This window comes from Hemitrygon akajei, chromosome 30 (assembly GCF_048418815.1).
Source record: "Hemitrygon akajei chromosome 30, sHemAka1.3, whole genome shotgun sequence".
In the NCBI taxonomy this organism is placed as follows: Eukaryota; Metazoa; Chordata; class Chondrichthyes; order Myliobatiformes; family Dasyatidae; genus Hemitrygon; species Hemitrygon akajei.
Window position 1 is genome coordinate 16,579,366 of NC_133153.1, and position 26,075 is coordinate 16,605,440.

General features: G+C 42.1%; 1 protein-coding gene across 1 annotated transcript in view; it reads left to right on the forward strand.

The window, feature by feature from the left end:
• Positions 1–19,641, forward strand: part of rasef2 (RAS and EF-hand domain containing 2) — an 81,467-nt gene extending 61,826 nt beyond the window's left edge. The window contains exons 12-17 of the mRNA XM_073033041.1: positions 2,657–2,801; positions 3,885–3,966; positions 13,788–13,902; positions 17,914–18,033; positions 18,332–18,408; positions 19,150–19,641. Of these exons, the coding sequence (XP_072889142.1) occupies positions 2,657–2,801; positions 3,885–3,966; positions 13,788–13,902; positions 17,914–18,033; positions 18,332–18,408; positions 19,150–19,246 (636 nt within the window). The 3' untranslated portion in view covers positions 19,247–19,641. The remainder of the gene's footprint in view (positions 1–2,656; positions 2,802–3,884; positions 3,967–13,787; positions 13,903–17,913; positions 18,034–18,331; positions 18,409–19,149) is intronic.
• The last annotated feature ends 6,434 nt before the right edge of the window (positions 19,642–26,075 follow it).

Here is a 26,075-nt window from a genome sequence, read left to right on the forward strand (position 1 = left end):
TTTGGATTTCCCCCTCCCCCTCCTACTTTCAAATCTCTTGCTATCTTTTCATTCAGTTAGTCCTGATGAAGGGTCTCAGCCCGAAACGTCGACAGTGCTTCTCCTTATAGATGCTGCCTGGCCTGCTGTGTTCCACCAGCATTTTGTGTGTGTTGATGGAAATTAATAGATAGTTGACGTTTCGGGCTATGGCCCTCCTTCAGGACTGGATGGTTTGAGTATCTCGGAAACTGCTGATCTCCTGGAATTTTCACGCATAACAGTTTCTAGAGTTTTCAGAGAATGGTGTGTGTGTGGGGGGGTGGGGGGGAGAAATCCAGTGAGTGGCAGTTCTGTGGACGAAAACACCTTGTTAATGAGAGAGGTCAGAGGGGAATGGCTGAACGGTTTCATGCTGACAGGAAGGCAACAGCAACTCAGATATAATCACACATTACAACAGTGTGCTGAAGACAATTTCTAAATGCAAAATACATCAAACCATAAAGTGGATGAGCTACTGCAGCAGAAGACCACACTGGGCTTCATACTTGTACCTAACAAAGTGGCCCATGAGTGTGTGTGAGTTTCTTGCAGTATATACTTAAAAAGTTTTCTCATCACTTTGTTAACTGTCAAGTTATTTATTTTGTCTTTGTGTATCATGGCCCTGTGACTCCTGGAGAATTCTTTCAGTATGTTGAAACTCTACCTGGTGCTAATGCTGCTGTCTGCTTTTGAAGAGGTTACATTCCCATTCACTGCTTTATCCCAGTCTGTGGTTTTTTGCCTCAAACCCTCATTTCAGTCTTCTGAGTACAGAGCTACTCCATGCTTTGGCCAATGCACTAATGTATCTATGCTAATCACCTTCTCTTATTCTATCATATTTATAGTACCCTCAATGGGACCACATGATAAACTCTTGCAATACTGGCTGGTACCTTTAGGTATCTGCATAACAAAGCAAATTGCCCTATTCTGTGCATATGGAATGAGCTGGCAGAGGAAGTGGTTGAGGCAGGTACATTAGCAACATTGAATAGGTACTTGGACAATTGTGTGCCTAGGGAAGGAGGGATGCAGGACAAACGTGGGCAAATGGGACTAGATGGATGGTTATTTTAATCATTATGGGCCAGTTGGACCAAAAGGCCTTTTTCCATGCTATGTGACTCTGACTCTAATTGTTACACTGTGCCATCCTGCGTGGGTATTCTCAGGCGGAGTAACTCCCTCAACTTGCCTGTTGCAGACACATAGCCTGCAGCCTCCCACCTTTTCACTTGTAGTTTCCAAAAAATCCACTGGTAAAGTGTCTTGGCCAAAGAAAAGAACTCTGATATCTGTACACATATTTCCTGCCTGCCCCAAAGAATTGTACTCCTTAATGCCACATTTTTATGATGCAATGTCATACAAGATATAATTCTCTCCTTTCCTTAAAATATTAAATTCATCCTGTAAAACAGTTTTGTTTGAATTAACTTATTAATTAGCAAGCTATGAAAATTGTATTCTTTTGCCATTTGAAATTTGTAGTGAGATGTTTGTGGGGGAGAGGACCTTACTGGCTGAAGGAGTGCCAACTATAGGATTATACAAGACAGCTCTTTTGCCAGGAGAAATAATGGTCTTCTGAAAATGCCATGGTATTTTAAATGAAAAATTCTATAACTGTTCTGTCAGTCGTTCTGTTAGAGAGACACCTAGACATTGTGCCAATGCGTTCTGAACACATTACAATTTACTCTGCCTACATAGTTTCACATTTACTAACAACAAGAGATTTTGCAGATGCTGGAAATCCTGAGCAACACATGCAAAATGCTGGAGGAACCAGCATTTGTATATTGCTTCTGATTTTCTGATGTCATGTGTCCAAAGACTTCAATGCATCCTGTCATCTTGAGAATTGTATGGGTTGGAACTAATTGGCAATTGGAAAAGGATCAGAAGGGAGATGAGAAATGTGCTCAGTATGTGAGTCATTGAGAACATATCACTTGAATGGGCAGCAGAGGCTGGTTCAGTCATAACTTTAAAAACACTCTATTGGGTTACTTATTTGAAAGTAATTTAAACTGAAGGTAATAAGGGAACATTGGGGTAAATTAAAAAGCTTGTTCGAAGGTTCTGATTATGTAATTGGTCAGATAAGTTCTATACTAATTCAGTAGCCTCTAGAGTCCTTGGGTCAGACTAGAAAAGAAGCTGAGAAATAAGATTCCGTTCATTAGTAGTGGGCTCCTGAAATGCACCTTCTCAAACTTATGGATTTTGGAATAATCAGCAGTTCCAAGGCAATGAAGCACAGATTTTTATTAAGTGACAATTGTGGAGCCTTGTCTAATGAAAATTGAAGTGAGACACCAATCTGACTATGATTGGGTGACAGAAGCTCACGGGGCAGATTGCTTCAAAAGACCTATATCATGGTGTCAATGCTCTCTTTGTGGGATTGGCTAGTTTTTCATAGGGCTCACAAAGGAGTGGATTGAGACTAACCCCCAGTCATTATTAATGTCTAGACTGCAGTGCATAGCAAGGTTTATTTCTTGAGTGTCTAAGATCTTTGTACCTGTATTGAACAGAAGGCGGTACAAAAAAGGGGAGGATATGTGTTATTTTTTATAAAATGTGTACTTTCTCAGTTAGGTTTGTTTTTGATTTTCAGACAGACACCTATAAAGGGCCTGACTTCCGGGCAGATGGACCCTTGTACAGACTGGTTCTGGCAGGAGATGCAGGTTCAGGGAAATCAAGCTTTTTGCTGCGGCTGTGCATGAACGAGTTCAAAGGACACATTCCTACCACACTGGGTGAGCTGACTCCTCCGCTGCCTGGCCCTGTGCCTTTAGTGGGTGCGGTATCATGGGTGCCTTTAGTCTATTTATTTGAAAGAATTTAATATAACATCTCATGACCTGGTGCTACCCGTAAAGCATTCTTCAGTAGATGAATTGCTTTGACAGTATAGGACCAGTTTTACCCAGCAAGGTCTCAATTCTCCATGAGTGAGACTGTATATTTGTTTTGGTGAGGTTCAGTGAGAGCTAAATGGTGCAGAATAATGGAGGACTGTTCTTGGGATGCTGCATGTGATGTTGACCTAAAGGGAGAGGAGGTCACCAGTTAACATTTCATTTGAAGGATGGCATCTCCAACAGTGTGGTCTTCCCTTTGTAGAGCTCCAGCTAATTTTTTTTTTGTGTACAAGTCTCTGAGTTGTGGGAGCTGATTTCACAACCTGGCTGCAAAACTGGGTGGCACAGTAGCATAGTTGTTGGCACAACGCTTTACCGTACAGGCAGCCTGCGTTCGATTCCTGATGACGCCTGGAAATGGCACATTCTCCTCGTGACTTCCGGGTGCTCTGGTTTGCTCCCACAGTTCAAAGGTGAACCATTGGTAGGTTAATTGGTCATTGTAAATTGTTCCTTGATCAGGATAGGATTCAATTGGGGATTCCCTGGCAGCTCAGCTCCAAAGGGCCGGATGTGCCTACTCCACACTGTATCTCAATTAAAAATATTAAAAAAAGATAAGAGGTCCCATGGAGAAATGAGGTCAACCTTCTGTCACCTTGCTCTTCTCACCCTTGCCTGGCCTCCACAGTAACAAGTCTACACAACCGCAGTACGCTGTCCCAATGAGTCCGGAAACTAGCCTGGCACCCTGTAATCACCAAGGGTGCAGGAGAAACTCTTGTAATAATATTGAACAACTTTGGGACCAGTTTTGCTATTGATGAAAAAGTGTTTGGACTGTTTTGATTTCTCATTCACTGAGGGAGGTGCATTTGAATCTAACGGGCAATGTGAGAAGTTAAATTTACTTTTTAAATGGTAAAAGTTCTGATCCTAGCGAAGCGTGTGATTTCGATGTAATTTGTTTGTTTCCAGGAGTTGATTTCCAAATGAAGAAGCTGTTGGTTGATGGTGAAAGGGCCACCTTACAGATCTGGGACACAGCAGGGCAGGAGAGGTAATGGAGACTGAAACTAGGAAATATTTATTTCTCTACTGAGTTTAAGACCGTAAGACATAGGAACAGAATTAGATCATCAAGTTTGCTCCACCATTCCATCATGTCTGATTTATTATCCCTCTCAACCCAACTAATCAAGAACTTATCAACATCTGCCTTTAATATACCTGATGACTTAGACTGCACAGACATCTGTGGCAATGAATGCCATAGATTCACCACACTCTGGCTAAAGAAATGTCCTCATCTGCTCTAAATGGAATCTTTCTGTTCTGAGGTTTTGCTCTCTGGTCCTAGACTCCCCCACTATAGGAAACATCATCCCCACATCCACTCTATACAGGCTTTTCAATACGTTAGGTTTCAATGAGATCATTATTCTAAATTCCAGCGAGTATAGACGAAGAGCCACCAAATGCTCCCCATAAATTAACTCTTGCATTCCCGGGATCATTCTTGTGATCCTCCTTTGGACCCTTTCCAATACCAGCACATTCTCTTAGATAAGGGGTCCAAGTTCTCACAATACTCCAATGTTTTATAAAGTCTCAGCATTGCATCCTTGCTTTTGTATTCTAGTCCTCTGAAAGTGAATGCTAACAATGAATCTGCCTTCCTTACCACCGACTCAACCTGCAAGTTAACCCTTGGGGAATCCTGCACAAGGGCTCTCAGGGCTTTTTGCACCTCATATTTTTTCGAATTTAATTCCCATTTAGAAAATAGTCTATAGTTTTATTCCTTCTACCAACGTGCTTGATCATGCATTTCCCTACACTACATTGCATCTGCCACTTCTTTACCCATTCTCCCAATCTGTCCAAGTCCTCCTACAACCTGACCCTCCACCTAACTTCATCTGCAAACTTGCCCACCAGAGGCATCAATTTCTTCATCCAAATCAATGCCATTTAGCATGAAAAGAGCGGTCCCAACACCGACCCCTGCAGCACACCACTAGTCATTGACAGCCAATCAGAAAAGGACCCTTTTTTTTGCCTCCTGCCATTCGGCCAATTTTCTATCCATGTTAGTATCGTTCCTGTATTATCATGGACTCTTGTCTTGTTAAGCAGCCTCACGTGTGTCACCTTGTCAACGATCTTCTGAAAATCCAAGGAAACAAAATCCACTGACTCCCTGTCTATCCTGCCTGCTATGTCCTCCAGGAATTTCAACAGATTTGTCAGGCACGATTTCCCCGTAAGGAAATCATGCTGGCTTAGGCCTATATTATCGTGCGCCTCCAAGTACCCCCAAAACCTCAGCTGCTGCTTTTCCACCAGCCCAATCAAATCGGGAGGGGAGAGAGGAGGCAACTCACAGGTCCATGAGAGAGATTTTAAAAATGAGCGTTCGCAGACCTTTGGCATTTTCCAGTGGCCCCATCAAATAGCAATTCATTAGCAAAGTGATTTTTAAAAAATGGCAGGGACAAGTGGAGCAGCCATTGATGGGATGCACTTAGTGTTAGAGTAGGGAGGCTTTGGTTCATCGGGCTTGGGTGAAGCACATATCTGGTAATTACCACCACCTTCTTCATTCTTTGTTAAGTACATAGTTAGAGCATGAGGATAGCTCTAGGGTCTGTGTTGTGTTCTTTGTGTGAGATCTGGGAGAGCTCCAGCCTCCCGGATAACCACATCTGCACCGGATGCACCGAACTGCAGCTCCTCAGAGAATGTGTTAAGGAACTAAGCTGACCTTACTCATACGGGAAACTGAGGACATGAAACATAGGAACTACAGGGAGGTAGCTACCCCTAAGTTGCAGGAGACCAGCACCTGGGTGACTTTCAGAAAAGGTAAAAGAGATGGGCAGCCAGTGCAAAATACCACTGTGGCCGTTCCCCTCAATAAAAAGTATACAGTTTTGGATGCTATTGGGGGCGGGGGCAGGGGACTACCTTTTCTCTGGCACTGAGCTGGCGGTTTAGCTCAGTGGGAAGTGGGAGAAGAAGTCTGTGATAGTGATACGGGATTCCATAGTTAGATAATGTGGACATGGACGTGATTAGAGACACCCGGATGGTGTGTTGCCTCACAGGGACCAGAATCAGGGATGACTCGGATTGGGTCCGTAGATTGTAGTTAGGAACTTAACATCTAAGGATACACATTGTATCAGAAGGCTAGGCATAGGGAGTGGCGTGGCTCTGATGGCAAACAATGATATCAAATCCTTAGAAAGAGGTGCATAGATTTGGAAGATGTAGAATCTTTGTGAGTAGAGTTAAGAAACTGCAAGTGTAAAAAGACCCTGATGGGAGTTATATACATTCGTCCAAACAGAAGCCAGGATGTGGTTTACAAATTACAGCCGGAGACAGAAAATGCATGTCAAATGGGCAATATTATGACAGTCACGGGGGATTTCAATATACAGGTAGATGGAGGGAAAATCAAATTGGTGCTGATTTTGGATCCCAAGAGAGAGTGTTTGTTGAATGCCTGTGAGATAGCTTTTAGAGCACCTAGTGGTTGAGCCCACTAAGGAGTCAGCTATTCTGGATTGGGTGTTATGTAATGAGCTGGATTTGATTGGTGAGCTTAAGGTAAGAGAGAATCTAAAGTCAAATCTATGGTTATTACAGTGGAGTAAAGGGAATTACAGAAGCATGAAAAAGGAGCTGGCCAAAGTTGATTGGAAGGGAACACTCGAAGCGATGAAGCAGAGCAGCAATAGTTGGAGTTTCTGGGAGCAATTTGGAAGGTGCAGGATAGAAACATCTCAAAGAAGTATCCTAATGGCAGGATGACACAACTGTGGCTGAGTCAAAGCCAACATAAAAACAAAAGAGAAAGCATAAAACGGAACAAAAATTAGTGGGAAGGTAGAGGATTGGGAAGCTTTTAAAAATCATCAGAAGGCAACTAAAAAAGCCATGGGGGAAGGGGAAGTTAAGAGCCCAAGTTACTACAGGAACGATACTAACAATGGATAGAGCATTGGCTGATTGACAGGAGACAAAGAGTGGGCATAAATGAGCCTTTTCTGATTGGCTGACAGTGACCAGAGGTGTTCCACAGGGGTCTGTATTGGGATTATTTCTTTTTACATTGTATGTCAGTCATTTGGATGGCAGAATTGGTGGCTTTCTGGCTATGTTTGTGGATGATATGAAGATTAGTGGAGGGAAAGTAAGTGTTGAGGAGGCAGAGATGCTTCAGAAGGATTTAGGCCGATTAAGAGAATGGGCAAAGAAGTGGCAGATGGATTAGCGTGTATGGTCCTGCACTTTGGAGGAAGGAATAAAACCATAGACTATTTTCTAAATGGAGAGAAAGTTCAAGAATCCAAGGGCAAAAGTACTTGGGAGTCCTCATGCAGGATTCCCAAAGCTTAACTTGCAAGGTGAATCGGTGGTATAGAAGGCAAATGCAATGTTAGCATTCTTTTCAAGTGAACTAGAATGTAAGAGCAAGAATGTAATACTGAAGCTTTATAAGACGTTGGTCAGACTGCACCTGGAGTATTGTGAGCAGTTTTGGGCCACTTATCTAAGAAAAACATTGGAGAGGGTTCAGAGGAGGTTCACGAGAATGATTCTGGGAATGAAAGGGTTAATAGACAATAGACAATCGGTGCAGAAGTAGACCATTCGGCCCTTCGAGCCTGCACCGCCATTTTGAGATCATGGCTGATCATCTACTATCAATACCCGGTTCCTGCCTTGTCCCCATATCCCTTGATTCCCCTATCCATAAGATATCTATCTAGCTCCTTCTTGAAAGCATCCAGAGAATTGGCCTCCACTACCTTCCAAGGCAGTGCATTCCAGACCCCCACAACTCTCTGGGAGAAGAAGTTTTTCCTTAACTCTGTCCTAAATGACCTACCCCTTATTCTCAAACCATGCCCTCTGGTACTGGACATATTTCCTGCCTCTATCTTGTCCAATCCCTTAATAATCTTATATGTTTCAATCCGATCCCCTCTCAATCTCCTTAATTCCAGTGTGTACAAGCCCAGTCTCTCTAACCTCTCTGCGTAAGACAGTCCAGACCTCCCAGGAATTAACCTTGTGAATCTACGCTGCACTTCCTCTACAGCCAGGATGTCCTTCCTTAACCCTGGAGACCAAAACTGTACACAATACTCCAGATGTGGTCTCACCAGGGCTCTGTACAAATGCAAGAGGATTTCCTTGCTCTTGTACTCAATTCCCTTTGTAATAAAGGCCAACATTCCATTAGCCTTCTTCACTGCCTGTTGAACTTGCTCATTCACCTTCAGTGACTGATGAACAAGGACTCCTAGATCTCTTTGTATTTCTCCCTTACCTAACTCTACACCATTCAGATAATAATCTGCCTTCCTGTTCTTACTCCCAAAGTGGATAACCTCACACTTATTCACATTAAACGTCATCTGCCAAGTATCTGCCCACTCACCCAGCCTATCTAAGTCACCCTGAATTCTCCTAACATCCTCATCACATGTCACACTGTCACCCAGCTTAGTATCATCAGCAAATTTAATGTATTGGGAACATTTGATGGCTCTGGGCCTGTACTCGCTGGAATTTAGAAGAAGGAGGGGGATCTCATTGAAAGCTATTGAAAGGCCTGGATAGAGTGGATGGGATATTCCTATAGTGGATGAGTTTAGGACTGGGGGAGTAATTTCTAACTAGAGGGTTGTCCATTTAGAATAGAGATGAGGAGAAATTTCTTTTGGCCAAAGGTCGGTGAATCTGTGGAAAATGTTGCTACAGGTGGCTGTGGAGGCCTGGTCATTATTTACATTTAAGGGGGAAGTTAATAGATTCTTAGAAAAGTCAGGGCATGAAATATTATGGGGAGAGGGCAGAAGAATTGGGTTGAGAGGGAAATGGCGGAGCAGACTCGATAGGCCGAATGGCCTAATTCTGCTCCTATGTCTTATGACCTTAATAATACAGTACAGATCTTTCCAATCACAAGTCAAGCTAACTAGCCTATAGTTACCTTTCTCCAGCCTCCTTCCTTTCTTGAAGGGTGAAGTTTTCAGTTTTCCATTCTTCTGGAACCATTCCATAACCTACTGATTCTTGAAAGATCATTACTAATACCTGCACAATCTCTTCAGCTACCTCTTTCAGAACTCTGGGGTGTAGTCCATCTGGTCCAGGTGACTTATCTACCTTCAGTTATTTCAGCTTCCCAAGCACTTTCTCCCTAGTTATTGCAATGACATTCACTTCTGCCTCTGACACTCTCGCATGCTTGGCATTCTGCTAGTGTCATCCAAGGTGAAGAATGACGTGAAATACTTCATCTGCCATTTCGTTGTCCCCCTTTACTACCTTTCCAGCGGTCCGATATCCATTCTCGTCTCTCTTTTGTTAGCTGGCTCTCAGTTGGTCAAGGTCAACGATGAATGTTGTGTCCTGGCTATCTACGTTTTGGGTCTGGCATTGTCTGTGGCTGATGTGACCAATGTGAGCGTGGCAGCCTCTGTTGCAAAGGTTGCATCTATAAGTGGTTTCAGCTCTTCTGCAGATGCAGTGTTTCTTCTGCAGCGTTCAGGAAATCTTCCTCGCCTGACTTAAGTTGTTGTTTCAGAGTATTCTCCATTTGGTACAGTTGGCTGCAGGTTTCTCCCACAACTCAATGTTGAGTCCAGTGCTTTCATGTCCCTCTTTCAGACATCTGTGTACTGCAGTTGCAGGTGCCCAGCTATTCTCTTGCTTGAAGCCAGCTGAATATTTTGTGATACGGCCATCCTGCATGCAGCAGGTGTACCCAGCCAGTGCAGCCTACACTGTCTGAGGAGGGGGTATACGTTAGGGAGGCAGGCATGAGAAAGAACCTCAGCATTGGGTAGTCTGTCTCTTTAGGAGATGCCCAAAATGCAATGAAGGAACCTTCAGTGGAAGGCATTGAACTTTCTCTCCTGCTTTAGCATATGTTGCCCAGGTCTTGCTGCTTGTGACACAAATGTTGTGCACAGCCATCTTTGTTTTGACTGAGAGTTTGGCATTCTCTAAGACTCGTGTGGTGAGGCTTTCCCAATGCACCTGCTGTTTCCTGCATCCAAGGAGAGGTTGCCACTGATGATGGACCCCAGCTATGTTAACAACATTCAGTTGGCAGTTATCTCTGGTAATGATTGGTGGTGCCAAAACATGTGTCTTATTCAGGCTTATAGGCAGACCAAATTCCATGCAGGGCTGGGAGAAGCGGTCATCAAGCCCTGGAGGCTGTGCAAAATGTGGGAGAGACTGCTGCATCATCTGCAGACAGCAAATCTCTGATCATAGCCTTGCGCACCTTGGTTTTGGCGCTTCGGTCAACGAGCTTAAAAACCTGCTTTGTGATCTAGTGTGGAGGTAGATCCCCTTTGTTGCAGTGCCAAATGCGAGACTCGGGAGAAGGGCAAAGAAGATTCTGAAGAGTGTTGGGGTGGAAACACAACCTTGCTTAATGCTGTTGCTGTGTCAAAGCACTGCGAAGAGCTGTTGTTCTACTGCACAGTCCCCTTCATGTTGTTGTGGAAGATTTGATCATGCTCTGTAGTCACGGTGAGCAGCCATGTAGAGAGGATTTGAAAGAGCCCATCTCTGCTGACAAAGTCAAATGTCTCGGTGAGATCAATAAACACCATGTAGGGTTTTTTTGCACTTCTCCTGGAGCTGGCAGAGTGAAAAAATCATGTCCACAGTTGACCTTCCAGCACGGAAGCCACTTTGTGTTGACTCTGGGTGGGCATATTCAGCCAACATCCGTAGGTGGACCAAGAAGGCTTGGGCAAAGACTTCTCCAGCAGCATTCAGAAGGGTAATGTCCCTATAGTTTTAGTCATTTCCCTCACCTTTGCTTTGTAGAGGGTAATGATCAGTGGTACAGCACTGACAGAGGATTTCATGCAGTAGGTGGAGTAGGGTAGTCATGCATTGTTTGATGCCTGGTGCCTTCCCTGAGCTCCTCTAGGACTGGCCCTGCATCCAGTTCTTCCATTGTCGGCTGGAACTCAATGGAGTGCAGGGCTGAGATGGTGATAGTGTTCACTCTGGAGCAGAGGTCAGAGTAATGTTCTATCCTTCTCTCCATCTGGTTGCCCCTGAGTGTGATTACATCCCCATTGATGGATTTGAGGGGAGCCATCTTGCTGTAAGAGGGGCTGAGTTCTTTTTTGATGGCTGACCCTGATATTGCCTGTAATTTCTGCAGTCTGGATGTCTTCACTGAGCTGCATCTAGTACTTGTTGGCACAGAGCTCTGAAGTTCTGAAGGTCTGTAGGTTCCTCTCAGTTGGTGAATGTTTCAGAGATGGGGGGTCATCTTGTTGGATTTGTTTTTGAGGTCTTCTTTCCAAAGGTAGCTAAGGCTGTGTGTAGATGGTATTCTGCAGAAGATACTATTTCTCAGTGGCAGTGTTGTGGAGTGCTGGGTGATCAGTGCTTGAAGGACTGAACAAACTGCTCCAACAGATCGGACATCTTGCTGAGATCAGTGCCTGTTTAGCACGATGGAATTTCTTTGACTGCCATCTGATCTTGCACCAGTGGTCTGTGTCGGAGCCTGCGCTACGGTAGGAATGTGTGAAATGCACCCTGCCGAGGAAGGAGCGCCTAACCAGGATCAAGTCCAGCTGGTGCCAGTGTCTGTAGTGAGGGTGTCTCCAGGAAACCTAATGCTGAAACTTGGCCTCGAAATACGAGTTGGTGATACATAGATCAAGATGGGTGCAGAACTCCAAAAATTGCTGTCTGTTCTCGTCCATCTTGCCCATGCCAAAGTGACCTAGCCAGGAAGGCAATGAATCATGATCTGCACCCACTCTGGTATTGAATTCACCCAGGAGAACAAGATGTTCCTTGCTGGGGGCATTCCTGGCTGCAAGGTTACCTTCATATTTCCTATTTTATCTCTTTTATGGCTCTTAAGTTGCCTTCTGTTCATTTTTAGAAGCTTTCCAATCCTCTACCTTCCCACTATATTAAACACCCTCTCATTTGGTTTTATGCTGTGTTAGACTTGCCTTGCCAGCTCCAGTTGCCCCATCCTCCCTTTAGAATACTACTTTATCTTTGGGATGTAGCACTGCATCTATCTGTACTTCTTGACACTTGACAGAAAGTTCACCTTGCAAGTGGAGAGTTGTGATTTCAAGCCCCACTCTAGAGACTGAAGCGTGAAAACTTCAGCAGATGAAACTACTTTCCAGGTGCATGTTAATTATAAACAAAGGCAGATCTTCTGAAGAGAGTGGTAGGTTGGCTATAGGAGGCAACCAATGGCTGTAAAACCACTAAGCATATGTCAGGCTTGGGTGAGGTAAATTGAATACAGTGTCAGGAAGTGTATAGTCATGCACTTTGGTAGAAGAAATGAAAGTGATGGCTATTTTCTAAATGAGAGAAAATACAAAAATCTGAAGCGCAAAGGGACTTGGGAGTCATTGTACAGGATTCCCTAAAGGTTAGTTTGCAGGTTGAGTCTGTGGTGAGGAAGGCAAATGTGATGTTAGCATTCATTTCAAGAGGACCAGAATATATAAGCAAGGATGTAATGTTGAGAGATTATAAAGCCCTGGTGAGGCCTCAGTTGGAGCATTGTGAGCAATTTTGAGTCTCTTATCTTAGAAAGGATATGCTGAAACCAGAGGGGGTTCAAAGGAGGTTCACAAACATGATTCCAGGATTGAATGGCTTGTCGTATGAAGAACATTTGATGGCTTTGGGCCTTTATTCGCTGCAATTCAGAAAAATGAGGGGTGACTTCATTGCAACCTATCGAATGGTGAAAGGCCTTGATAGAGTGGATGTGGAGAGGGTGTTTCCTATTGTGGGAGAGTCTAAGACCAGAGGACACAGCTTCAGAATAGAGCGGTGTCCTTTTAGAATGAAGATGAAGAGGAATTTCTTTAGCCAGAGAGTGGCAAATCCATGGAATTCGTTGCCATGGGCAGCTGTGAAGGCCAAGTCCGTATGTATATTTAAGGCAGAGGGTGATAGATTCTTGATTGGTTAGGGCATGAAGGGATATGGGAAAAGGCAAGAGAATGGGGCTGAGAGGAAAAATGAATCAGTCATGATGAAATGATGGAGCCGACTTGATGGGCCAAATGGCCTAATTCTACTCCTATATCTTATGGTCTTACTGCCTTAAAACTATAAGTGCTAACAAATCCGTGGTGCGCTTCTAATTGCCAGCCCCAGGTTGTCCTTTATTTTTGCAAAGAAATTTGCCTTCCAATGCTCCTTGGAAATTGTACTTTGGAAATAAATAACAAACTTTTACAGGATGGAATATTTTGCCATGGATAAACGTTGAGGTCCAATTGCACATGTTTTAAGAAGCTTATTTTAAAGCCATTCTTATGAAATTATTAGTATGTCGTAGGATATAAAACGCTCTGTGAACCAGCCCAATTCAACAGCATCTTAAAGTACTTTTTTTGGAAAACCAAATTGTTTTAAGATGTGTTCCATAGCATACTTAGAGTAGCAATTTGTTGCAGTTTGAATAAGGTAGCTCATTTGCATTACTCTTGATAATTTAAAAAAATGGTTAAGGTTTCAAATGAGCTTACTAGTGTCCAGATATCTAACAATAGCCCAATTTAAATGCAGTTCATGGAAACTACATTGGTTTCTCATTTGACTTGAGGCCCCACCTGTTCTGTGATTATTTCGTTTTGCATTGCAATGTCTTTTTAAACTAATGCGAGGTCAGATCATATCAATGTAGTTATTACTTGATATTTCTCAAATCTCTCTGGTTGATCTAATCTTCCAGCACTGAGATTGAAATCCAGCACTAATTTGATAAAAGAATTCCACTACAAATGCTTGTCAGTGACGTATACTCTTCTCTCTCCCCATCCCAAGGTTTCGTAGTATTGCAAAGTCTTACTTCCGAAAAGCTCACGGCGTGTTGTTGCTATATGATGTGACCTCAGAGCTGAGTTTCCTGAATGTCCGCGAATGGATTGATGAAATTAAGGTATAATTTAAACTGCTCAGCCTTGCGCTTCATTCTCTTTCAAATGTCTTTGCATTTTCACCATGCCGCTTTTTTTTTAAAAACCCATCTATTCTCAGTGAAGATGTGTATCATGTGAAGAATACTGTAGCTTGTCCTGTCCAGCTCAGCTCTCCATTAATATCTTCCTTGGCTGTGCTGATGATCCAATGCCCCCTCTGTAGGGAGTTCAAGATTAAATGCTCATCAATGACAGAGTTTTTGTGCAACCCCCAAGGTTTTGCAGTATTGCAAACTCCTGATTCAGGATTGGCAATGTACACATCCAGGTCCAAGTTCAGGAATGTTCCCTTAATCTGGCATGCTTGGGACCTTGGTGCGACTATGGCAGTTTCCTCAACACGCTTAAAACACTGAATTCAGCTTTTTATATAAAAAAAATTACACAGCTGGATCGTAAATTTTCCAGTAAACCTGGCGAGTTTCAAGGGATCTTGGGCAATGGACTCCCACTGAGTTTCAAGGGAGCATTGTAAACAGCTAAATAACGCCAACCATTGGGATTTCTGAAGGATAGTAGATTATCAGTTTTACTCTACATAATCTTGTATTTGAATTATATTGGTGGTGATCTATCTGGGGTTGGTGACTTTATCTCTGACTCCTGCTGTTATATTAGGGAGATTTATCCTCCCTCCTATGTAATATCTTCTCTTGGCCTTTTGTCATCAGTTGCTGCTAGTAACTGTTTCACAATTTCCTTTAGCTAAAATATTTTGAGTGGATGTGCAATAAATGCTGGCCTAGTTATATAGAATATAGAATAGTACAGAACATAGGCCCTTCGGCCCACACTGTTGTGCCGACCCTCAAACCCTGCCTCACATATAAACCCCACCTTAAATTCCTCCATAAACCTGTCTAGTAGTCTCTTAAACTTCACTAGTGTATCTGCCTCCACCACAGACTCAGGCAATGCATTCCACGCACCAACCACTCTCTGAGTGAAAAACCTTCCTCTAATATCCCCCTTGAACTTCCCTCCCCTTACCTTAAAGCCATGTCCTCTTGTACTGAGCAGTGGTGCCCTGGGGAAGAGACGCTGGCTGTCCACTCTGTCTATTCCTCTTAAGTTGAAGAAACTCAGATCCCCCAAAATGAATGAATTAAAAGAATTTCTCTTGTCTTGCTTTGCTTGCATAGTTATGGCTAATGAATACATTTGAGGTTATGGAGTGGGATACCAATTAATAACTTCTTACTTTATTCCGCTTTAAGAACAAAGAAACCACGTGTAGCACTAATCAGAGTGAAAGAACTTGCAGTGTCCACGGCGTCTTTCAGAGCTTCAGAATGTCTCTAAGACATGGGAGCATAATTAGGCCATTCAACCCATTGTCTGCTCTGCTGTCTATCCTGAAGCACTGTTTTGGAACTAATTTTGAAGGAAAGTAGGTTTACATTTCCCATGCAGTCAAGTTTATGAATATTGGTCCTGAGCAATAACGAAGTAAGCAGTTTTCAGTAATCTTGATTGAGTGTCGGCGAGGCACCGAGAATGCTGCTCTACAAATGGTCTGAGGCGCTTTGCCTTCACTAATAGGCAGATGTGGTTTGGTGTCATGCTAAATCCCTGGGTGCCTCTCCTCCTTCCCTTTAGTGTTCTGGATCATGAGCAAGGAACCTCTGCAGCAGCAGATTGCATTATTTAGCATTAACCTGGTGTAGCAGACTTTTGACTCTCAGGCCTGTCACTGCTGATCCAAGGTCAATGCTAAATGAACAGATGAGTTTTATTGTTTGTGGTACCTGTCCCATGCAGATGGCTGCCAGGTTGGTCGACGTAACGAACCTACCTGGATGCAAAACGTCCTGATGATTTAAAAGGGTGCTTCATAAAATTAAAAGCAAGATGCTGGAAGTGATCAATAGGTAAGGCAGGGTAGGTAATATTCTCCCCACCCACCACCATTCTCCCAACCAACTCCACCATAGATGCTGCACCAACTGCTGAGTATTTTTAGCTTTTATTTCAGATCAGTTTTTGTACATTGACAGCAAGAGGCTCTCTGTGGAGCACTTGCCCATTATGTAGGGTCTGGCTACTTACTTGAATATGTCACCAGCACATGCCTTGTGCCAAAATGAAGAAAGGAAAACAGGAAATATTCAGCTGGTCAGGCATCAATGAGGGAGAGAACTGGTTATTCCTTATTGGAAATGATATAGCTTCTCACTTCTATAAGTACCCAAAATTTCTTTCACTTCAGCTGATATTTGATCTGCTTAGTATTTCCAGCATCTGCAGTTTTTTTGCTTCAAAATGGTTAGAAATCTGTTTTATTTATAATTGATTTAGATTTTATCAGTATGAGAGAAAATTTCCATGAGGAGTTCTGTATTGACAGTAATTTAATAATTGTTTGTAAGATGGATAAACTGATGACTCACAGAATTTAATACTGAGAAGTATACAGTCCTGCACTTTGTGAGGATTGAAACACTGAAGTCCGAGGATTGCTGAAGATGACAGCATGGGTAGCTAAAGGTGAAGGCATCATATTGGATACTTGGTTAGTCAGGGCACTGGGAGATGAAAGTGAAACAGTTGAAGCATTGGTGAGGCTGAAGCTGGAGTAGAAATCTGGTTGTCCCATCGGAGGAAGGACGTGATTGCTCTGGAGTGGGTGCAGTCCAAGATTTGCTGGAATGTCATTTGGAATGCAGTGCTGCTGATATGAAGAGAGGATAAATAGAGAGGGATTTTTGTCCTCGGAGTGGAAGAGGATGAGGGAGACGTCAGAACTGCAAAAATCATGGTGGGCATAGGCTACACAGCGGAAGAATCTAGAACAAGCTATGGTAAGGCAGCATGGTAGTGTAGTAGTTAAGGTAACACCATTAGAGCACCAGCAACCTGGGTTCAGTTCCCACCACGGTCTGTAAGGAGCTTGAACATTTTCCCCCGTGATTGTGTAGGTTTCTTCCAGGTGCTCTGGTTTCCTCCCACACACCTACATTTTTCCTATCGTATGGGTTGGTAGGTTAATTGGCCACATAGTGTAATTAAACAGCACAGACCTGATAGGCCAGAAGGAACCGTTAACATGCTGTACCCGTAAGTAAGAAGCCGTAGGTTTGAAGCAGGCAGTAAGAGATTTGAAGGGAAATGTGAAGAAGAACACTTATTTGGAGAAATTGTATTCTGGAACACTGCATGAGTGGATAGAGGAGTTGGGTACCATTCAAGTCGTAGTTAGATGAGTACAGTACTTGAATTGTAAAGGCTGTGAACCAAGTGCTGGTGTATGGGATTAGTATGGACAATATTTGATGGACAGAATGAACATAGAGACACAGTGCAGAAACAGACCCTTTAGCCCATCTAGTTTGTGTCAACCTGCTTTTCTGCCTAGTCCTGTCTACCTGCACCTGGACCATCATCTTCCAAACCTCCTCTACCCATGTGCCTGTCCACACCTCTCTCAAAATGCTGCAATTGAACCAGCATCCAACACTTTCCGCCAGCAGATTGTTCCACGCTCACACTCAGGGACACACACGCAGCCTCAGCCAGGGCTCGAACTAGCAACCTTCAGATCACTAGACGGACGCCTTAACCACTTGGCCACACGCCAACACTGGTGGGAATATTGTCCAGTTCTGACACTGATTCTATGAAATATGTAGAAGACACTTTGAAATTACAGGGTGCATTTTATGAAATTTGTTAAGTTCTAATTACTTACAGTTAGACTAGATCAGTGCAAGCCTCAATACTTTTAATGAGGCACCTTGTGGAATCAGGAGCTTGCGTGTATGCAAGTTTTCTTGTTTTGCTGTTCTACCTCTTGTAAGCTTTCTCTCGTTGATGCTGGTGAAGAACTTCTCTATTGAATTTCCAGTAAAAATACAGGCACCTGCAATGAATAGACATTTAATGCCAATCACCAACATGTTTGTAATTTGTATATCAATGTACATTAATGCTAAAACACCCTACGGTATAATAATGAGTAATATACTTTTCAGAATTCTACGGATGACCCGATACCAATCATCCTAATTGGCAATAAAATAGATCTAAGAAACGAAATGCCTCAAGCACGGTGTAACGCTGTATTGACTGCCCACGGAGAGAAGCTAGCTATGGTATGAATTTCTTTTCTACACCTCATTAATGCACTCAATTTCTCATTGTTTCCATAACTATGTAGTGTTAAATGTCACCATTTCTCATTAATACAGATTAGCAAACACTACAGATAAACACTATTCCTAAGGGAAGTTACAATCATAGAGTTGATGTATTTTAGTTTTTATGCTTCCACAATGAATGATTATTTTTGTATCAGACATTGTTTCACAATTGCTTGAGTTAATTAATTAGATATATTGATTCAGATCAGCCTTATTATAGATCATTGTAAATCATTGCTTTTCTCTGTAGACGTATGGTGCTTTGTTTTGTGAAACAAGCGCAAAGGATGGGACCAATGTGGTGGAAGCAGTTCTGCATTTGGCCAGGTAAGGTTTCTGCTAACTGTACACACATCTGCAGTGTATGAACAGCAGTACTCACTGTAACTGCTGTAAAAATGTGCACAGTGAATCACATTTCTTTCAACAACTTTGCATAGTACCCTAACAATGACACAAGAATCCCCAGAACATATTGTATACATTGTCTTTTAGAGATGGTGTCAACATTAACTGGATAACTGTGTTGTAACAATGCATAAACTGGTGAGGGATGAGAGGAATGCTGATGTGAGTATTAAGAGAGTTTATTGATCCTCAGTGCTGTAATGATCTGGGCACTGGGATCATATTGAGCTATGCATTCAGTTGCTTTCCCAGAAGTAACTGAATTAGCCCAAAAGTATTGAATCACTGGTAAAATGTTAATATAATGTGGAAGAAATTGGAGTCAGAAGTGGCTCCCAATTTGCTGAAGAAGTATTTTACACAGCGCCTGCATGTGACACAGATAGCTGTGAGGCAAGACCAGAGACTTTTACCAATAAAAGTAGTAACAGATTTATACATTCCTCAAAGTGATAGTAATTCAAATTTCAATCCAGATCTCAATGCCAAACTAAAATGGTGTGGGTGAAGTATCTGCCTCAGCCCTACCGGAATTTCTAATTGCACAGTTTTGCAAATTAAGTGCCAATCCACCTCAGCGGGCACTATCACACTGCAGTCTGATGGTCTCCATTGCTATGTCTGCACAATGTGTGACATAATTTTTTTCTCCCTCTGCAGAGAGGCCAAAAAGATTGCAAGCATCAAGAAAAATGAACCACAGATGAAACTACTGCCAGCAGATGGCAAAAAAGCGAACAATTGCTGTAAAGTTTAGAAGTACACGTAGAAGTGGATTGCAGTCTTTCACTGACCTTTCTTGGGTTACCTTTGGGATTTGTGATGAGTGTTCACAAAATATTATCACTTTTTAAAAAATCCTTTACTCTCATTTGAGAGCATCTCTATCTGCCAATATATTGGCCATAACAATGTATATTTTTGAGGGTACACAGTTATAGATATTTAAGCAAAGGCACAACTTATTTTCTATTTTGTGATGGTATTGTATCAATATAAAACTTGACACTAAACAGATGTAAAAAGTAAAATAAATGTTTTGTAAAATGAAGGTATGTTTGCAATGACAAGATCTGTTCAAAATATTGATTAGAATTGGAAATAAAACTGATTGTAATAAATCTAAATTTAATATTGAAATTGCATTGTAAACTGTTGTAATCTTCAGCTTCATTTCCAGCAGCAAGGGAATGAAATGGATTTTGGAGTCTGGTCAGTGCTGGTGCTCATGGGGCAGCACCCGGTTTGTAAACCATGATTTTAAGCGTCGCTTCCAAGAAATCAGTAACTCCCAGCAAAGTATTCCCTTTGATTGAGCTTCAATGATCTCCTGAAGTTCCAGTGCGCGGGAAAGAACCCCCCCGGTCTCTGCCTTCCATTCCTCCACTTCTGTCACCCTTTACTCCATACCCTCAACTCTGCCCATTATTTCTTTTAAATCACCAGCAATAGCATTCAACTTCTGGTTAATTTCTTCTCTGAAATCCACCAGTTCCTTCTTTATAAAACCCGAGGTATCACTCAGTTCTTTTCTCTTGTCCGAAAGAAGCGGCTGTATTTCAGCCATGATGTTCGCATGAACAGCCTCCATATCCTCCTGTTCAGCTCGGTTGCTAGTGCCGACGTCAGTGTCCTCACCGTCAGTCGGTATTTTATCACTTGTCTTCGGGTTTTGCTGCGGTTTTCCTCTTGTCTGTCTTTTGTTTCCCCCTTTCATGCTGCAAGACCCACTTTTCTATTCTTATGTAGGAGGAAATAAGACCATCTGTTGCTGGCGATATCTGTGCCGTACCGGAAGTCCCCAAAGTATTCCCTTTGAAGTGTACATTGTGCTGAACATTCAGCCCAGTTTTTACCTGTACCTGTACCCCAATGACTTTAACAGTGATGTCATTCTTTTCTGCCCCATATCTTCCAATAGGAAGTTAACGAAAGTTTGTATGCAGGATAAAGCACCTGATGCTTTTTGTTTGATCTTATTGACTACAAGTTGCTTGTATGGGTTCTCTAAGTCTCTAACCATAACGAAGCGCAAGAGCTTCTTAGCTGATCTGGCACAGAAAGTTTATTGATTGATTTTGATTGAAAAACAACGTGGAATAGGCCCTTCAAGTGGGTAATTTTACATATTTGTTATACCTCAGCAACTCATAACCAAAGCCTGCATGTAGGAAGCACAAAATATTTGAGCATAAGAGCCAGGTAATTACATACTGCTACTGTGGTAATGACAACACCCCTTATGAACTACTGAGAATCTTAGCCACCTACCCTTGATATTCAAACGTTATCTCCCCCATGAGCTCCCCCCATGAGTTAAGGCCTGGGGGTCAGTTGCAAATACCAGAGCTATATAGTCAGAGACTGGGTAACTGGCAGTGAATAACGTACTTGTCCCCCAAAGGCTACTTAGTTTTGGTGAAAGATAGGTGGACTGGGTGGCGTGTCAAAGGGCAGCAGGCATATTGGAACACCATCTTCTACACTTAGCCCTCCAAGTCGGACACCATACTGATTTGGAATTGTATTCCTATTTCTTCTTCATCTCTAGGTCTAAACACTAACACCATATCCAATAGCACTTTAGGACAGGTGGAGTTTAGGAAGGTAATTTTATTGCCACCATAAGATGATAAATGATTACTAACACCCATGTCAGGAAATATGAAGGAAAATGGGCTGATTTGGTTCCATCTACTGGCACAGAAGGGTCCCTGCAACTAGTATGTTCTGGAGCTTTACGAACAAAGCATATGGACTTAGAAATAACGAACCCAGGTGAATCTTTGATATTAGATGCAAAGGAAATGCAACCTATCGGGTGATTCACTAATAAAAGGAAACTGGATAATTATTACAAGGACTAAAGCAAATCCTCTGAATGTTGTGCATCTAAATATAGAAAATCTTTAGCTATAGTGAAAAGTTTACTTTTTTTCCAGCATTTTCTAATTTTATTCAAGTACACCAGAGATAAAGAAACAGAAGGTCACAATAATGGGCGGAGATTAACAGGCTGCAATTAAGTGGAAGGATTTGTTTCTGTATTATACATCTTGTGCGACTGTGAGGAACCATTTTGTTCAGACAAAAGAGATTAAGAAAATCAAAATAACCACAGTGTTACTTGAATAGATAAATCACCCCAAACTATTGGGCAGCATACATTTAAAGAGATGGACAGAAACTAAGTAGTAGGTTTCTGGAGAATTGATGCAGGATTTCATATGAAAATTCCTCTAACAGTTATTTTATTGAACAGGACCCAGCAGGGATTAGCTTAGTGCTAGGTAGATAGCTTAGATAATGTGAATAATAACCATTTTTGAATACGTAATATTAAGCCAATATAAGACTAATGCAAATCAAATTCAAATAATTGAGAGTCAGTATTAATAATGCCATCTTAATAGTAAGATTGAGATTTATCTATTTAAGAGTTAGGAGGATATGAAAAATGCTGATTATACATTGGGTCGGGTATATGTGATTCTTTGCAATCAGAGGGATGGGAGGAAGATGGAAGATCGAAGAGATCAGAATGAGGTTTATCACTGTCCTAAAATTTGTTGTGGCAGCAATACAGTGCAAAGACAAAATTACTATAAATTACAAAATGAGGAAATAGCGCAAGAACAAGGAATGATGAGGTAGCATTCATGGACTGTTTGGAAATCTGACTGAGGAAGAAGCTGTTTCTGAATTATGTGCAGGTCTTCGGGCTCTTACCTTCTTCACAAAGGTAGTATGAAAAGTGGGCATGTCTGTGGTGAACTACATATACCTGTCTGGACATGCCCCCCCCCCCCGCTGACTGCTCCTGTGGCTCCTCCCACAGACCCCTGTATAAAGGCGATTGGAGGCACTGCTCCTTCCTCAGTCTCCAGGATGTTGTGTGGTGGTCGCTTGCTGCTTGTGCTTTCTTCCAGCCAATAAAAGCCTACCTTAACTCACGTCTCCGAGAGTTATTGATGGTGCATCAATGTCCCAGATGAAGACGATGCTTTGCGATGGATGCCACCTTCGTGAAGCACTGCCTCCAAGATGTCCTTAATGGTGTGGTGGGAGCTTGGAGGCCCATGTATGAGCTAAGTCCACAACCATCTGCAGCCTCTTGTAATCCTGTGCAATGGAACCTCCATACCAGGTTGTGGCACAACCAATGTACATATAGAAATTTACAGGAGCCTTTGGTGACATCTCAAACGCCTCATGAAGTAGGCATTTCATGCCTCTTTCATGATTGCATCAGCATGTTGGTTGAGAGCCTTCAGTGCTGGTCCAGCCATGTTATTGCTACAACCAAGAGAGCCATTAATGCTCTGCCTTCCTCAGAAGGGTGCAGAAATTCAGCAATTCCCAATTTTTATAGATTTACTTCAAAAGCATTATATTCAGATGCTTCACAGCTTGGTATGTCAGCTGCTTTGCCCAAGATCACACAAATTCTAAAGGGATGTGAAGTAATCCAGTCCAGCATGTGGAAACTTACCTCCCTTCTGTTGATTCCATCAACACTTCCCTTTACCTAAGGAAAGTAGCCAACCTTGGATCCCTCCCATCCTGATCATTTTCTCTTCTCCCCTCTCTCACCTGGTAGAAGATCTACTATAAAAGCCCAAGACCTACCAACAGACTCAAGGACAGCTTCAATCCCACTGTTAGCAGGGTCTTGAACAGTCCTCTCTTACATTTAAAAAACAATTATGTTTTAGGTATTGCTGCTCTTGCACTTTGTCTTCAACATGTTCTGTACTTTTAAAAAATGTCCTCAGTTTAATTACACAGGGCACAATCCATCTTGATGGCTTTAAAAATCAAAAGCTTTTCACTATATAGTATCGCAGTACATGTGACAATAGTAAACCAATATATGAGAAGTGATAAAAGTTGAACTATTAAGAATTTTTTTAATGAACATAAAAGGGAATTACAGGATTCAAGTCTTTGGCATCTGAAGGCAGGTAGGTGGAACTGTAGAAGACAGGATGAGTACCCCTAGATATGCGAGTTTGCTATGGGGCCAACAGAGAACAGGAACGAACAAGACAAATTTAAAGCAAGTATGAAAACTTTTTAAATAGTCACCAAATTGTGGTCCAGTTTGGTCAGCAAGCATACGAGTACAGGTTGAATGACACTTGGGCAATGAAGCTGAATTTACAGAATGTTTACAGAGTGAACAGGAGTGAACTAGAATAACTGAATCTAGAGTCAACAAAAACGTGAAAGGATTTTATCAACAAATGAACAGAAGTTACATTACAGGAATGGACATAGATGGTCTCTGTTGCACAAATAATACCTGAAACTCAACTCACAATCAATGTGATGCCAAATCTGTGAATTGCCAAGATTAGCTTGCAGTGAGACAGATGTAAAATTTTTGAACATCCAAATTCACAGTGACAGAAAGGTACTTTAATAAAATTGCAAATATCAATAATTGATACAGGTGGTAACAGTGAGAAAAGTGCATGCCCTGGTTGCTGGAGTTCTTTAATAACGGATGCTGCCTTTTTGAGACACCGCTTCCTAAAGATGTCTTGGATACTTTGTGGGCTAGTACCCAGGATGCAGCTGACTAGATTTACAACCTTCTGCAGCTTCATTCAGTCCTGTGCAGTAGCCCCTCAGTGACAGTGATGCAGCCTGTCAGAATGCTCTCCACGGTGCAACTATAGAAGTTTTTGAGCATATTTGTTGACATGCCAAATCACTTCAAACTCCTAATAAAGTATAGCCACTGTCTTGCCTTCTTTATGACTGCATCAATATGCTGGGACCAGGTTAGACCCTCAGAGATCTTGACACCCAGGAATGTAGTGCAAAAGAACAAATTAGGAGGGCAAAAAAAGAGAACAATGGAAAATCCTTTCCAACCAAGTCTAAATATCAGGAACATTTGGTAGCCAGGGCAAGTGTAGTCCTCTTAGAAACCATTCCTAGCAATCTCAGGGACTATTTACCCTTAGGAACACACAGGCAATCTAGTGTGGAGCTCGGCAATGTTAAGTCCTAGATGAATTCTTCAATGAAATTCACCTAAATGAAAGACATGGAAAATTGTGTTCTAGGCTGGTACATAGATAATCTGGAGCTAGTTAGGATTGAGAAGAAAAAATATTTGATGTTATGGAGCAACAAAGCAGAGGAATTCAGCAGGTCAGGCAACATCTATGGAGGGAAGCTAATGGTTGACACTTTGGGCCAAGACCCTATCAGGACTGGAAAGAAAGTGGGCAGATCCTTGTACAAAACAAGGGGAGGAATAAACTAGTGGGTAACAGATAAATCCAGGTGAGGGGAGAAGGTAAGAAGGTGGGGGGGGGGGAGAATGATGTGAGAGGTAGGAGGTCATAGGTAGAAGAGGCAGAAGGCCCAAGGAAAAATCTGATAGGACAGACCTTGGAATAAAGGGAAGATGGGGAACCAATACTGTAGTGGGCAGGGCAGGGAAAGAGACAAATGAAAGGGCTAGAAGGGAATGGTTAAAAGGTGGTTAGTACAAGTTACAGAAATTGATGTTAAAGCCGTCAGGTTGGAGACCATCAAAATTGAATGAGTCATTCCTCCACCAATCCTTACCTGGCCATAGGGAGGATGGATGGATGAAAGGGAGAGAGGGAGCGAGCAAGATTTTGCCATAAACAGAATTCAACAGGGGAATGAGAAGTGGAATTAAAATGGCTGCCCATCAAGAGATCTGATGTTTTTGACCTATTGAGTTCCTCCACTTTTTTTTGTGTGTCTTGTTCCAGATTTCCAACACCTGAAGTCTCTTTGTGATAGATGTTAATAAATCCCAGAGCCAATCAAGATCTATTCCAGGTTGCTAAAGAAGCAAAGGACCCTAACAGGTTTTTTTTTTGGTAACATTATCATTAGCACAGGTGAGGTGACACAAGACTAGATAACTAATATTTCTTTTAGAGAAGCAGGGATAACACAGATAACTATAGGATGGTGAATCTTTCATCTGTTGTAGGATTTTCTCCAATAATTTACCTTAAGTACATTTGGAAATGAAGAAGCTGAACAAGGATATCAATATGCTTTTATGCAAGGGAACCCTTGCCTGATTTGTGTGTTTTCTTTTGAGGTAACTTAAGAAAATCAAGGACAGGCCAATAGACAATATATAAGGGAACTTTGTCAAGTACCTTGCCAAGGTCCTAAATGGTAGCTGATCCAAAATATTAAAGCATATGGGATCAAAGGTGAACTAATTAGATCCAACATTAGCTAGGTGATAGTAATAATACTGGAGGAAGGATGCTTCTTTTGATGATTATATTTTATCCCACCATGAGTCAAACTGGGGTCAGATATCGAGAAAGTAGTAAGGCACAAAGGAAAGTTGATGAATTAAGGGATCGTGGGATTGAAGTCTAAGCTTTTCTGAAAGTAGCAACAGGATGAGGACTACATATGGATGTTTTCTTTCATGGGTCAAGTACAGAATTAAGCTGGAATGTTGCATATTTACACAACACTGGTTGGGCTACACTTGGGAGTAGTTGCTTGTAGTTCTGGTAGTTGTGCTGGAGTGCAAAGGAGACTTAAAAAAATGTTGCCAGAATTGG